This window comes from Opisthorchis viverrini, assembly GCF_000715545.1.
Source record: "Opisthorchis viverrini unplaced genomic scaffold opera_v5_29, whole genome shotgun sequence".
Classification (NCBI taxonomy): domain Eukaryota; kingdom Metazoa; phylum Platyhelminthes; class Trematoda; order Opisthorchiida; family Opisthorchiidae; genus Opisthorchis; species Opisthorchis viverrini.
The window spans coordinates 2,309,419-2,324,330 of record NW_008751685.1 but is presented as its reverse complement, the minus strand read 5'-3'; the positions used below and the strand labels follow the sequence as shown (position 1 = coordinate 2,324,330).

The following is a 14,912-nucleotide window of genomic DNA, read 5'->3' as shown; positions in this document are numbered from 1 at the left end:
GGGCTGATATGTGGGGTGACTTTGTTCTGACGGTTGCACATATTATATCTAGAGCTCGCTTTAAATAATTTTTGGATGCCTTTATGTGACTCCTTGTGATGGCACATTTACTGTTGGCCCCGAAGGCCAAAGGAGCGGTGCTACAAATTTTTTGATTTCGTCTTCCATGAAAGAGGAACCTATTGATCCACAGCAAAAATAGACCAGAGAAGTTTGAGAACAACCGTGAGTTTAAGTACACCACGTTCCCTCCTGTTGTAAATTGCCCAATGTACTATCTTCGCCCTTGTAACAGCAGTCGTAGTTTCGAAAATTCGACAGTCTGTAATAAAGCTGGTCCCTGAACAGTCTGATATGATGCTTATTAAAAATATGAATACAACTTCTACAGTCATGGCCGGTTGAAATAATCTCACGGTCTGTCGCAGAATTATTTGTGCCGCTACTAGGGTGATCTTAGACAAGTGTTGTTCTCCTGCGAGATCCATTACATAACACATTTTGCTTGAAACAATCTTCGTTGTTTTTCTTTGCCTGAATTAGTCTCCCGTCCATCCGAATCGTTTCACCTGATCCATTGCCNAAGGAGCCGTGTGTCCGAGGATATTAATTCCGGCGAAGTTAGCTCTAGTAAGATGTGTGCACCAGGCAGACGTAAGATCGGTTGATATAGGCTCGGTCCGTAGTACTGAGGGACGATATGTGCCTTGAAATACGTACCCATATATGTAGGCGTACCCGAATATAGTGGAAGAATGTGTACTTGGTGTCATATTTGCCCCTTTAGAACACTGAAAATTAAATTCGTCCCACTTCCGTTTCCCTAAAATTTTACTCTGTAGCACTTGGAAACAACAGTTGCGCCGCTTTCATCATTACATTTAACCATCTCAAAATTATGCGAGGTAGTACTACAATCGACTAAAAGGGCACATTCCCGGACAAGGCTCATCAGCTCCCGGTTTCATCGTTGTTAAGAAACCTTTCGTCACCTTCGTCATCCGGCTACGGCTAAAACCCCATTACATCTCAGACAGGTAAAATATTGCAATACGTTCGCTCTTTCAAGCAAACTCCAGGGCCTCATTTATGTCCCTCATGTGAATTTCGCCTCATATATTCACCGTTCATGCAAACTGTCCATAATCACCTCTAAAATCTTGTTTAAATAGTTGTAATGCATAAACAACTGTGATAAGCACTCGCGAATAAAATCTTTCTACATTTACGATGATATAACTGGGGACATTAGTGTGTGTTCCATCTCGCTCTTCGCAGAACAATTGTCCGGCAAAACATATTCGCGCGTAAAACATCACCGCAATTCAACCAACAGTGGATTTTTCCTCCAAAGATTCTATGAACTCTGAACATCCGCGACCCATCCTCTCATTGGGCTTTGCCTGCCCATTCACACTGGTTTTACTGACTGGCACCTTCTGTCGCCATCCGAGCCTAAACATCTAAGTCCTTCCGTGCTATGTACGCCCCTTCAGCATCTCTTATTACCAGAGATGCAAACCACTGATGGTTGAAAACTATACTTTGAGCTGTACACCCGTCTTCCAGAGATACTCTAAACCATGCCGTGATTCATATCCCATTACCATCGATATAGAAAACCTCATTATAAAAACGGGGTAGCTTTTGTTGACCGTCTGTGCCGTTGGCTTAAGATTTTGGGGTTATGCCATAAGAAAACAATAAAGATAGTCGTTTATATTTAATACAATTTTAATGCACAGCAGAGTGAAAATGCTGCCTCGTGTGTAAGCTAACTGAGATTCACTAGAAGTACGTGGCGTAACGCTTCTGGAGCAATATGTTTTGCGAGGCCTTTGAGCTTTTCTTTAGATGGTAGTGAGTCAGGATAAGGCAAGCGCATTCTTCATGCATGCAACATGGACAAGCACATCATCCCGTCGAAGTAATTCTCTGTAATATAGCCTCTAACACGTACCTTGCCTCCTTTTGCAGCTACACACACCCATTATCTGAATGAGCGCTGTTGAACCCTCCCAAAAATTGTCTGTGATGGCATTCCAGCTTCCTTTTGCCCTAGCACGCTCAGGTGAATGATAATCCTACCTATCCATATGCTTGCTAGGCAACCGCCGGGTAACGCGAGAACTGTACCGTCCACAATTCCTAACGGATTTCATGGACGAATATATAACTAGCTGTGAACTTATTGGCGCAAAATTTGGCTGATGAGCTTTCCTCATATTCACAGGTAGTCAGGCAGTCTTGCATCGGTCACAGGCAACCGTTCCTTATCGCTTCCACTAGAAGGTCGATCATGGTTTTAAAAACGGATATTGTCGCCTAACTAAGGCAGTTAGAGATTGTAACCACTCTCAGCCATTTCAGGTCGCAATCCAATGGCAGCCAAGATGGACGCATGAATATCCCCGGTCCATGCTCATCTTAATTTATCACAACTCCTTGACCGATCCTAAGTATCCTGGCAAGCCTACCTGGCCCACCCAGCCGCCGGGTAACGCGAGAACTCTACCGTCCACCATTCCCAACAAACTTCATAGACGAATATATAATTAGCTGTGGACTTATTGGCGCAAAATTTGAGGCAACCGCCGGGTAACGCGAGAACTGTACCGTCCACAATTCCTAACGGATTTCATGGACGAATATATAACTAGCTGTGGACTTATTGGCGCAAAATTTGGCTGATGAGCTTTCCTCATATTCACAGGTAGTCAGGCAGTCTTGCATCGGTCACAGGCAACCGTTCCTTATCGCTTCCACTAGAAGGTCGATCATGGTTTTAAAAACGGATATTGTCGCCTAACTAAGGCAGTTAGAGATTGTAACCACTCTCAGCCATTTCAGGTCGCAATCCAATGGCAGCCAAGATGGACGCATGAATATCCCCGGTCCATGCTCATCTTAATTTATCACAATTCCTCGACCGATCCTAAGTATTCTGGCAAGCCTACCTGGCCCACCCAAGATGTCCATAATCGTGGCTGTCCGGGGCCCACGTGTGACGTGATCGAACCGCGACCGCCATACCCAGCCTGATGCCTTGCCCGTGGTGCAACATTTGTCTGCTATTTCCCTCACCCAAGCGTGCTACACGCGCTAAGAGGACCGTCTCACTTCACTGAATTTGTGCCAAAACTCCGAAGTTCTTGTCAGCTTATTACACAGTCTGCTTACACTGTTCACAAACCAATTGATTCCTTCCCGGAACTTTCAAGGCACCATTATGCCAGAGAAAATAAATCCTTTTGCACACCAATTATCCATAACCGATACACCAAAACTGCTAACCGCGACAAATTCTTTGGCCATGTTTGGCGGGACGCCTGCTGCGTCACTGGGTAACCTTTTGTACGTTGGTCGCCAATGCTCACCTATTTCGAGGTTGCACGTCCATATAAACTTTCAATATGTTTTTAAATCCAATGCAAGAGGAACACGTGAAGAAATCGAATTTTCTCTCACATTTCCCCAATTCCTTCACGTAGACATCGCGGCGAACTATAAAACCCATTGAGAATATGAATCCTGCGTACATAGTTAACCTTTGATAAGTTAAAACAACTTCCAAAAAACCTGCGATCGCGTGGAGAGATTCCAGGGATTCAAACTAACTTTTTCCCGTTAAATTACCAAAACTTTTTTCAAAGAAATTTGAGACGTAATTCTAACGAAAGGCGATTTATTGCGGAATTGGGGCGCTCCATAAGCGCACAATGGGATTGAATTTTTGAAAGCAATGACGTGTCCCTGATGGAATAAAACAATCGGGCAACTGAGTTAAAAGTTTCAGTCAAAACTTCCAGACCCACAATGGGATGAATTTTTGAAAGCAATGACGTGTCCCTGATGGAATAAAACAATCGGGCAACTGAGTTAAAAGTTTGAGTCAAAACTTACAGACCTCATTTAGGCATCCTGGATTATCAGCGACGCTCAGAAAATATCCCACAAGACTTTTCAGACTGTGTGTTAGCATGATCAGACGCTTTATTGTGTATGATAAAGATTGACGCTCAGGAACCTGTGTGAATACCATGGAAAACCATGGTACATTATTCAATATTCGCTATACCGCATTTCAGCTCGACAAAAAGTACTTTGAGTAGTGTATAAGGCTCAGTTACTCAACAGCATTTTCACACAGTGATTCTCAGTCAGGTTTATTGATACGCTTTGCGCATTTCCGTGTACATTATTCGCTATAGCGCATTTCAGCTCAACAATAAATACTTTGAGTAGTGTATAAGGCTCAGTTACTTTACATAGGAAAGAGTAGTGTTTGCGCCAGGAATGGGCAATCACCGTCAGAAAAATAATGATCTCGCGAGGATTCCGCTCCGTACGTGATCAAAAATAACTTTATAGGCCTCCATATTTCGACGCAGCTTTTTCAAGCAAAACGGTTTTGAGAGACGAACCCTATTAACCGGCGCTCAGTATTCGCTCAATTGAACTGAATTTTCGAAAGTTATGATGTCCCTGATAAACTGCATCTATTGAGCGATCAATTTGACAGTACCAGACCAAACTTTGAAGCCCTATTCAGGCATCTCGGGTTCTCAGCGATGCTGTGAAATTATCCCAGAAAACTTTTCAACCAGAGACATGTTTCCTTCAGTGAACAATGAAATTTGGTGAGCTGCAAAAATGTGAACGCAGATTGGGATGCTTATGGGTTGGAGCACATGCGCAACAAAATGCAATATTTCAGCGTAGAAAGTTTTGCTCCATTTCCAAGGGTTTTGCAACTGAGAGCATCGTGCGGATAATGAGAATCCTAAGTCGGTGTCTACATGCAAAATGGCGGTGTTAGACGTCCTTGAAAGTTTATTCACTTAAACGACCGTCAACACACTCCTGGAGTGTGCTGTTGGGTTAGACCAACTACTTGAATATCTTTTTCTCAAAAACCGAAAAATTTTGGCTAATTTAGTTTTGATTGGCTTTTGGTGGCCGTCAGTGATGCAGCGCCGAATAAACGGGTTACCGGCTTTCTCCTCGAGAAATGGAAATGGCCGCCACGAGAATGGTTGCCGGCCTCAAGTCCGTGGACTACGAAACGCGTCTCGCGATGCTTGATCTCTTTCCCCTGGAGTACCGTCGCCTCCGAGGGGACCTAATTCTTACTTACGCCCTGTTTGAACAAAGCTTGGCAAACAGGTTTTTTACCGTTGACCCAGCAAACACCCGGCGGGGACATAGTAAGAAAATCTTCAAGCTCAGGGCACACACATTCATTAGACAAAACTTTTTTTCATTTCGGGTAGTAGCTGCGTGGAATGACCTTCCTCCGACGGTTGTACACGCTCCTTCTCGAACCCAATTTAAAGCACTATTAGACATTTATTTATGCGAATCCTCGCGCTGGCGAGCATACTGCCCCGCGCTGAGAACATAAAGAGCAGTGCTACACCCTTTTTTCACTTGTGCCTTTCAGGTGAACGACAGCCACTGACCGACAAGAACAAAACCGACCCGGGAAACTTGGGCAAAAGCCTCGATCCTGTGTATCAATCCGTGAATCCGTGAAAGATCATACTGTCATCTAATGCCCGTTAAAATCGCCACGCAGGCTCGCATTTTGCACGACACACGATCTCGGGCAAGCGGTACTACCAACAGCCGTTACTTTATGTGATCACCATGTCGGCTTATCTTTGTAGACTCCCGCGCTGAGCAAATAATTTCAGCTCATTAAGGATAGATCAAATCCGCTCTGAAATAAAGGTTTGCTAAGTTTGACAAAAATTCTCTACATGGTGATTCCTTAGTCGATCAAAGGCTGCTGGGAACAAAGCGACAGCCACTGTGCGCTTAAAGCTGCCAATCCCTGATCCCTCAGTGACTGCGTGCCCATTTAACCAGCTGCATGCATTGCAAGCTACTGGAACGCATTCTGAACCGGACCTCCTTAACTTAACGCTGACAACAGCATGACGAAATTGATTCTTCACATGCCTATCTTGCTTGATGGACAAACTCGCACTTAGGAATGGCTTAACTCAAGCTGAAGAATGAGGCAATATTCCATATCATTTATTCCTCAAAAGTATTTGCCTGAGTTGCGCTCGTTCAGCATCTACACAAGTTGGGGGTGAAACCTGTGATTTATTCTGGCGCCATCATACTAGACGCATTCGGCTACGTCTCTTATGCAACGGTCTTCGCATGAGATCCCCAAGGCTTCCCGTCAGGGACACACTTTTTTCTGCTACACGCAATGAGCCTTTCGGGTGCATGTTCAGTTACTTGCTTACTTTTTGCGCCGATGAATTCCGAATGGATGCCTACGCCAAAACATGGTTATCACTGGATTGACATCACACTCTGAATTACGCAGAGTGCTCCGATGTGTTTTCCCGGTGAGGAATCGCCAAATGCCCTCGTCAAACATTGTGACAACAAACTTGGAAATATCAAAATGCCAGATGTCAAAGAAAACTTAAGTACCTGATTCTCTCAAAGCACGCTCTTTCCACTCCTCTGGCTCATAAGGCGCAACTTTCCCCGCATTCCTCGCACTGACTTCCAAGCAACCTATAAAATTTACATAAGGGCTACTCTTCAGCGAGCCAATCAAGTTGATTACTCCGATAGCGGCAACTGGTCAACCTAGGTAAGCAGGCCCAGAAAGCCGCTATGAAGAATTTTGCCGGTCCCAAATCTACTGATTATGAGGTAAATCCCAGCTTCTACGCTAACTTCACCTTCGATAACACAAGAGATTGTTTGGCGCCCTGTTTAAACAAGGTTAAGCTGAGGTGCTATTTGACCACTGACCCCACCTGTTTGTGGTGGGGACGAGGCAAATAGATTTCAGGATTAGAACGCGCTACTTTTGGGGGGCTGATATGTGGGGTGACTTTGTTCTGACGGTTGCACATATTATATCTAGAGCTCGCTTTAAATAATTTTTGGATGCCTTTATGTGACTCCTTGTGATGGCACATTTACTGTTGGCGCCGAAGGCCAAAGGAGCGGCGCTACGATTTTTTTGTTTTCGTCTTCCATGAAAGAGGAACCTATTGATCCACAGCAAAAATAGACCAGAGAAGTTTGAGAACAACCGTGAGTTTAAGTACACTACGTTCCCTCCTGTTGTAAATTGCCCAAGGTACTATCTTCGTCCTTGTAACAGCAGTCATAGTTCAAGCCCGATGTGAAAACGGGTCCCCTGGTTTGCCTGCCTTTCTGAGACAGTTCCGTCGCTCCACGAGTTGTGCTTTGTGCGTAATGACTACCAAAATTAATTGCATGTCTTTCCCAAACCCAACGTGCCCACATTCTCCCAGGGAAAACCGGAAAAGTGTTATGCAGTGACCTAGTCCCCGTTCGCCTTCTCGCCTTTACTTACCTCATAATATGTTGGAGTATTCTGCGCGCCCATGCAAAATTCGGTTGGTCGTCCAGCTTCCAGTATGTCTGGGAACGTATCATTTCCACCTCGCTCTAGTGACAGAACTGCGCGTCTCAGCCTAACTGCCACAATCACGACGTCCGTCACGAGGCTGTCCAGAAACCGAAGTATTTCAGTGCAGCGACGGTACGGCACTGTAATACCCAGCTTCATAGCATACCCGAAATCGTTCATTTCCTAGTTTGAACGCACCCTCTCGCCCACTTCATCCCTTATCAACAACCACGATCATTCTTCATTTGTTATCAGCCACGAACGGGAGGCGTTCATTGCAATCTGCCGAACCTTTGTCGGATGTAAAAATCCCGGCGACTTTTATTCGCACTCCTCACTAAGTCAGTCAATTTTCGTACGGTTTGCGTGAACTCTGTCCCCAAAATAAATTTACACTCGACCCCCCTCCAGCAGCAAGACTAGTGAGGCGCTCAAGTTTCAGTGCAAATTCTGATTCTGAGTTTCCTTCTACCATTTGTCCGTACTGCATATTACCCCACTTCATCACCCCCACTTACGCTTTCCGTGGCCATACACCCACCAACCCAAGGCCATGAATCCCTAGTGACGGTTTTGAGCTTTGGTTTAAATCGGCCGGCTACGCCGTGGCAGTTCTGCCGCCTCTCCAGATCAATTATTCCGGCTCCACAGTTCCACAGCTCCACAGTTCGAAATTTTTTGCCGCGGTCCAGGCAGGAAGCTTTTGTTATGCCCTCATTCGTATCATTTTTTCCGGCCACTTTTGAATCTTAACGATCAGATCTTGTGTCATCTGATTCGTTCTCCATGAGAGATAGAGCGCACTTGTAATTTTGTATCCCTACCCATGTCACCTCAGATGTGATGAAGTCTACTTCGTTAATGCCCAATTTCCCCTCCATTTTTCAGGAAATTTCCATTAATCACAACCCCCACCAGTCACGCTCCTATTCTTGATGTAATACTATGATCACGTATAGCGGTACGCTAACCACTAGTTGAGAATTATTATTATTATTTTTTATAATCAAGCTCCAGAATTCGGTTAATACTAATCTTTCTCGCTAAATCCATGCCCCCTAATTTGTACCGGATTCCGCTTATTAGGAGTCGTGGCTGTTGAAACAGTTGTAAAGTGGCTGCAATCCTGCGCTGAGCAGACATTTTCCGTGATGAACATTTAGGTCATGCGCGTCGTTATCCGGTATACATGACTTTGGTTTCGGAATATCCACCAAAAATAATCCGGTTGATTCAATGTCGGCAGTACACTTACAGAAAAGCAGCACACTCGCATTTGTTTCTCTCACATTTTGTCCCCGCTGTCTTTCCCGATCTTCCGTTCAATCCGCTAGCTACCCGCCTAAAAATACCAGGAAACACCGGACTCTAACTCTGCCTTGGTAGGGATCCTTTGTAGTTTTCCGCTGAAGCAAATTCGCCATGTTTGTTACTTAGATACCATGATACAACCACACATCCGGCAAACAAAATCTCTGTCGAGCTCCCAACGTTCACCTGGCATCAAACGGAATCGAACGTAGCCGCCTATATGGTCGTACGTAGTGTTCATCCTTAAAAGTGAGAATTAGTAGATTTATTAGGTTTATTTGCACTTTTTAAGTGCAAACACTTCTTCCATTGCCACCATAATGTTTGGTCGTTAGCAATCTATAGATATTGACAACGCTACCAAAAAAGATATGGAAAATTTCGAACTCCTGTGAGCACAAACATTTAGGTAAGGAAAGTTGATTACAAGCGAAGCCCAGCGACTCACAAAAGAACAGATGGAAAGTGTTGCGAGACAAAATTCTCTTGGTTTGGGGTCCAAAATCAAAGACGGTCGTCGGTAGAGGTGTGTTGCAAATGGAACGCAATTTGCACGGCATTAAATGCCACGATAAAGAGCATAGTGTTGGGATCGGCATAGGCAAGGTGAGGGAGAAAATATTTTGCGCAAAATTGTGCAGTTAATGGAAGGACGTTAACGGCCTACTAAAGCGCTCTTAAGAAGGAAAACCATAGATGCCAGGTTGAGGAATGTAGCTACTTGACTACTTGAGCAAATACATGACATAAGTGGGCTCCTAGCAAACAGACTGGGTTTGCCAAAAGAAAGCGAGCGGCACACGTTGAACAAATGTGTTGCTGTCATTTTCAAAATAGGTAATTGTAATTTGAGGCGTTTTAATTAGGACGAGAGCAATACAGCCCACTTAGATGGAGACGTACTTGAAGGGCGTTTCGAAAGTTTTGTTCAGGTAAACCTGATATAAATACAGCGTACTTTTTACTTACATTTCAATGCGATTGCCGAGGATATTAACAAGAATCGGGCTAACCACAGGCCACTGACATGTGACAACAGCACACTTACACGAGCATCGGAAATATCTGCGTTTGATATATACATCCTTATTAATAAAAGTGGGAGAGTTGTTCAAATAACTGGCGTGAATTGCATTGAGGTGACGCTATTGGTGAGTTCCCTGTCACGTACTTTTCATCGAGATAGTGAATGTTAGCTCATTTCACATTCCGGTTAGTTTGATTTTCATATGAAGTGTCGTTTCAGCTGTTTGGAGTACGGTCTCCTCAAGGATGACTCTCTTTCCTTTTACTATGCATCGACAGGTCTGACTGAGAGCCATAAACCTGGCGACGAAAGCAAAAAGCCAACTCAAACCTTCTCCAGGTCATCTGCTTTCTGAGCATGAGTGACACTTGCTGATTCACGAAAAAGTGCACGGAAATCCTATTTCTGAAATCACGGTATTAGTAGAAAGATAATTATATACATGTTTAACAAACTTCAACAGATGATCCTGTTCAGGTACCGTAGAAGTTACAAAATCGGCCTATATAACCACCAGTCCGAGAATAAGTCGGAGTTTTTTTCGACGCTAAATCGATGTCGTCACGGAGAAAGAGATATCGACGGTGGGTAAGCACAGGGCACGGTGTCCGATCAAAATCCACAAACCGTTTAAAAAATTCCTTAAAACTAGAGGGTTTTTCGTTTCTTGGATCACAGAGGGCTATTATGGAAATTGGCTGTGACATATAGTATGTTACGGAAGCACATTTTGTAAGCTTCCTCCCGCAAACATGTCAATATAGTCGAGGATTTTAAACGGTTCTCCAACAATTGCAGCTGCGACCTAATCAGTTTATTCCTCACGTAATTAGTTTTTAGATATCATTTCCGTTTCAAAATGGCAGTTCATTTTCCTTTGCCGATTTTATCGCAACAGCTGTCTCTAACTTTTTCTATGGAGAGCATCCGGTCTTATATATTGGCCGCAAGCGATGCAAACGACCACATAACTTTCGTCAGAGTCGTCAATCCCGAGTGTGAAAAGCTCTAATAAAGTCACTTCCTGTTGTATATTGCGGTGGCCGTCTACGGATTATGCCTGCACTAAGCCTGTCAGACTAAGCGATAGGAAGAAGACGGGGCCGATTTTATCGCAACAGCTGTCTCTAACTTTTTCTATGGAGAGCATCCGGTCTTATATATTGGCCGCAAGCGATGCAAACGACCACATAACTTTCGTCAGAGTCGTCAATCCCGAGTGTGAAAAGCTCTAATAAAGTCACTTCCTGTTGTATATTGGGGTGGCCGTCTATGGATTATGCCTGCACAAAGCCTGTCAGACTAAGCGATAGGGAGAAGACGGGGGCTGGAGACACAGCTGCATTGTCAGGACAAAACATACCGAGCGCCTTCGTAAATATATAGGATGACTAATTGGCCAAATATGGTCGTTCACGTGTTCGTTCCGTACAGCAAATGATGGTGTTCCGGTCGTGAACAGTCTAAGGCCCACTACGCTGGTCGTGTGTTACCAAGCCGTGTTTGGTGAGAGCCACTGACTCAACTACTTTCCGGACGCGTCATACCAATTATGACCTTGGCGATGCGTCACTCTCTGCACATGTGCTTTTTCTTCTGTCTGGGCGCGCCCTAGCACTTTCAGAGAAATATTTCAAGTGTCCAGTTTTCGTTGCCGATCTCCAGTTTCCGCTAGAATGGGCTATTTGCACTTTCTAAGCTTGAACATGAGAGGGAAGTTGTTGGTGAAAGTACTCACCACTGAATGCCAGAGTTTGCATACTTGTGATACCGAAAGGGTGGAGCAGACATCAGGACCCACCACGTCCAGTGGTGTAGTGACATTGAAATAAGCCGTCGTTATGTGTAATAAGGACCACATACATCATGCTTGTCCTGTTCTGAATGGCGCTGTGAACGTTTTTGTCTATTCAGGAAGCACCAGTTGCAGACGTTGCATTGATGGGACCACCAAGAATAGTTCCGCCGTGCTGAAGAATTTACAGCAACTTAAGTTCAAAAAACAGCTAGCAGCCCAATCGGTAACGCACGCAAAAGCGGCCGCCCAATAAATGTCCACAGCTCAGGTCTTTGTTCGCAATGTTCGAATATGAACCTGAGTTCCGAAGAAACTCGTTGCTTGTTGCAACTCCGGCCATTTACTCAACCGCTCAAGGACACCCATGGCCAGAAATGGTTTTCCAGTTTTAGTTCATATGAGCCGACTGGGTCTTTGAATTAGTCGGACCTCATGCCTGTTGTTCCCTACAAGTTGCAAAAGAAACATATTATTATTTAATCGAGTGCTCCCCACTGTTTATGACATTGTTCCCTTTTCGCGCAATCCCCACTACCCGCAAAACCCCTGTCATACCCCAGCCTGACTGTAAACGCATAACCGTGCCAGACGGTATGCCACCCACAAGTTGGGAATATACACTATTATTATTACTGTTATTACTTTAAAACCAGGTGAAACTGCTTGAACCCGAGTTTTTGTTTTCAGGTAATGTTTTCCGAAAACAACCCAATAGTTTTCATCAATAGTATCCCGAAGCGTCCTAAGTCCCACGCATCTTCGGATGATACGCCTTTCTAGTTGGAAACTACTAGATAATCAGGCCGAAAGTGAACTGAATATAATTTACTTCCGAGTGGTAACTTAGTCTGAAATGTATCCTTGAAAAATGTACATTCCACAGGAAATTACGATCTTGCTGATTGCCCAATTTTGAACATTGTTTTACCTGACTGGATAGCAAAATTTGACCATTTCATTCCCCTTCAGACATTGCAGAACACTGAAGTGACACACTCAATATAACGTCTGGCGATGTCCTGCAAGATGCTCTTGGATGCTGTAACAAAAACAAGGCAAGCGACGTGCTACAACGCGATGTCCAAACAATTTCCATATATCATATATCATATCATATATATCATTTGCCGCTTGCGCGACCTTGGGAAATGAACATGTTCACTTCGTGGTTATCAACCCGGTAGTCTAGTCTATTTTCAATGACACCAAAGACGCAAGTGTCAAAGTTCGCATATGCGCTGATAATTTCAGTGGATTAAACGCCGTGTGAGACAGTGAATAAAATTTATTACCAATACCAAAAGATTTTTCACTTAGATGGTGGGAAATGTATTGCAAATCTGGATCTAGCAGAGGCTTACATTCAAATAGGAGCCCTAAGTGACAACAAAGAACATATTCCAATTATCGCACGTCGCGGATTTCTCACTTTATTCGCATGCAATTCGGAGTAAAGTTGGCCCAGCCATATTTCAACAGGCAGATGATACAGGGTCAAACACGAGATCGTTCCACACCGGTGCCACTAAAATCCACAATGGGAATCTTACAGTCAAACGGTTGAAAAGGGAGTTTGTCAGGGCGCGTCCAGATAGAAGAAAAAGTACACGAGCAGAGAGTGACGCATCCTCAAGGCCACCATCGGTTCGAAACGTCCGGAATGTCGGTGAGTTGACGGCTCCCACGAAACACGGCCTAGCAACACACGACCAGCATAGTGGGCCTGAGATTGTTCATGACCGGAACACCACCATTGGCTGTACGCAGCGAACAAGTGAACGAGCATATTTGGCCAATTAGTCATCCTATATATATTTACGCAGACGCTCTGTATGTTTTGTCCTGTCAATACAGCCGTGTCCCCATTTCTCTGTCTTCTCCCTATCGCGTAGTCAGGCAGGCTCACTGCAGGCGTAACCCATGGTTCGGCCACCACTGCATCACAACAAATTTGTAGGAACCACTGCCTTTGATCGAAGAAATCCACTTTGCTAACAATCTGCCTTGCATACTCAAATTTGGTTTACTACATTGCAGCCTTTCAATGACATCCCTTTGGACCTTTCGGTCTTTTCATATTCTTATGATTTGTATACCATATCATGGATCGACTCCGTTGTTCGAGCGCAACTTCTTCAATGTTGCTTGCCCTCTCCATTCTGGTATACTGACAAGTTTGACGTCAAGCCTACCGGCAACAGGTAATGGACATCTGTGGCAATTCTTGGGCAAAATGAAGAATGCCAACAGATATGAGTAGAATTGTGATTGCATAATGGATTCAACTAGATTTGGCCTTCCGTCCAAACCGCGGTAACTCTGGGATGGTCCGCATCGGACTTACAGATTGGGAAGTTCAACGGCTTTGCAGAAGTTTAGGGGAACTGCAGGGCACAAGATTTACGCCTAGCGATTGGCGTGTTAGCTTCAAGTTGGGAAATAGACCTAGGATTAGTAACCGGGGTCGGAATTGTATAGCATAACTGGGCGATGGCTAACGACAGACCTTTTTGGAAGCTATCTGTGAATTTGTGATTTAATAAAGCAGTTTCTCCACAGATCATAGTTGCGTTGCGCTGAAAGACCAGTCGGTGTGCTAAGTCGGTGAATGAAGTCCAAACTTAAGAAAGGATATTTCAAAACATTAGGTCACATACCCAGTGGTGGTTTATTCTTTTAGAGTCATGGTCACCACGGTCAGATTGCCTAGATGCTGTGGTTGGCAAAGACTAGAAGAGCTCATACAGTACCTGTTAATTGAAGAGGTAAAATGGCCATTTCAGCCTAGGGTGAAGCCCATGGGTCCAAGCGAATGTACCTGGCTTTATTCAATCAAGCAGCAGGGATTCGGGTTTGAGGTGAAGATATTATGTAGTTAAACCGAACGAAGTATGTAAAATTAGTAGTCTTGTGGAGCTGGGTGGCAGGGAAGTGTTTCATTCCCCATTTATCGGCAATAAGATAGTGAGTACAGCCTAGTCCTAATGTAGCGAAGCTGGGTATGATGAGTAGGGCGACTGAAAAATTCTTTTCTGAACACGCTGTAGCAAGTGGTCAGAGTTAAGTAGCTGATAGTGTGCAGAAGGGCTAAGCAAAAGTAGGTCATCAGTGAAGCTTTTTGTGGGTTTGGGTGGTCTTGAGCTATAAATAACGAAACCAAAAAGCTCTTGTGAGACTGCAGACTGTCTGGTTCGAGGCTCTCTGGTTTAGTGGCTTTTTTGGCAGATCATTGAGTTGAGATGCCGCAAATCCGTCCTATTATAACCATGACCCGATGGAAATGATTGTTATAATTTTTACTAGAGTCGCAACGCCTGTGAGCTTATTGCTCGAAGGCGAGACCCCATGATTCTATGCCG

At 44.4% G+C, this 14,912-nt stretch overlaps 1 protein-coding gene across 1 annotated transcript in view; it reads right to left on the bottom strand.

Annotated features, from left to right (window-relative positions):
- Nucleotides 1-8,910: 8,910 nt before the first annotated feature.
- The window catches only part of T265_02424 (hypothetical protein), a gene marked incomplete at both ends in the record, with an annotated part of 28,161 nt that continues 22,159 nt past the window's right edge, over nt 8,911-14,912 (bottom strand). Inside the window, one exon of the mRNA XM_009166657.1 lies at nt 8,911-8,970. Coding sequence (XP_009164921.1) covers nt 8,911-8,970 — 60 coding nt within the window. The remainder of the gene's footprint in view (nt 8,971-14,912) is intronic.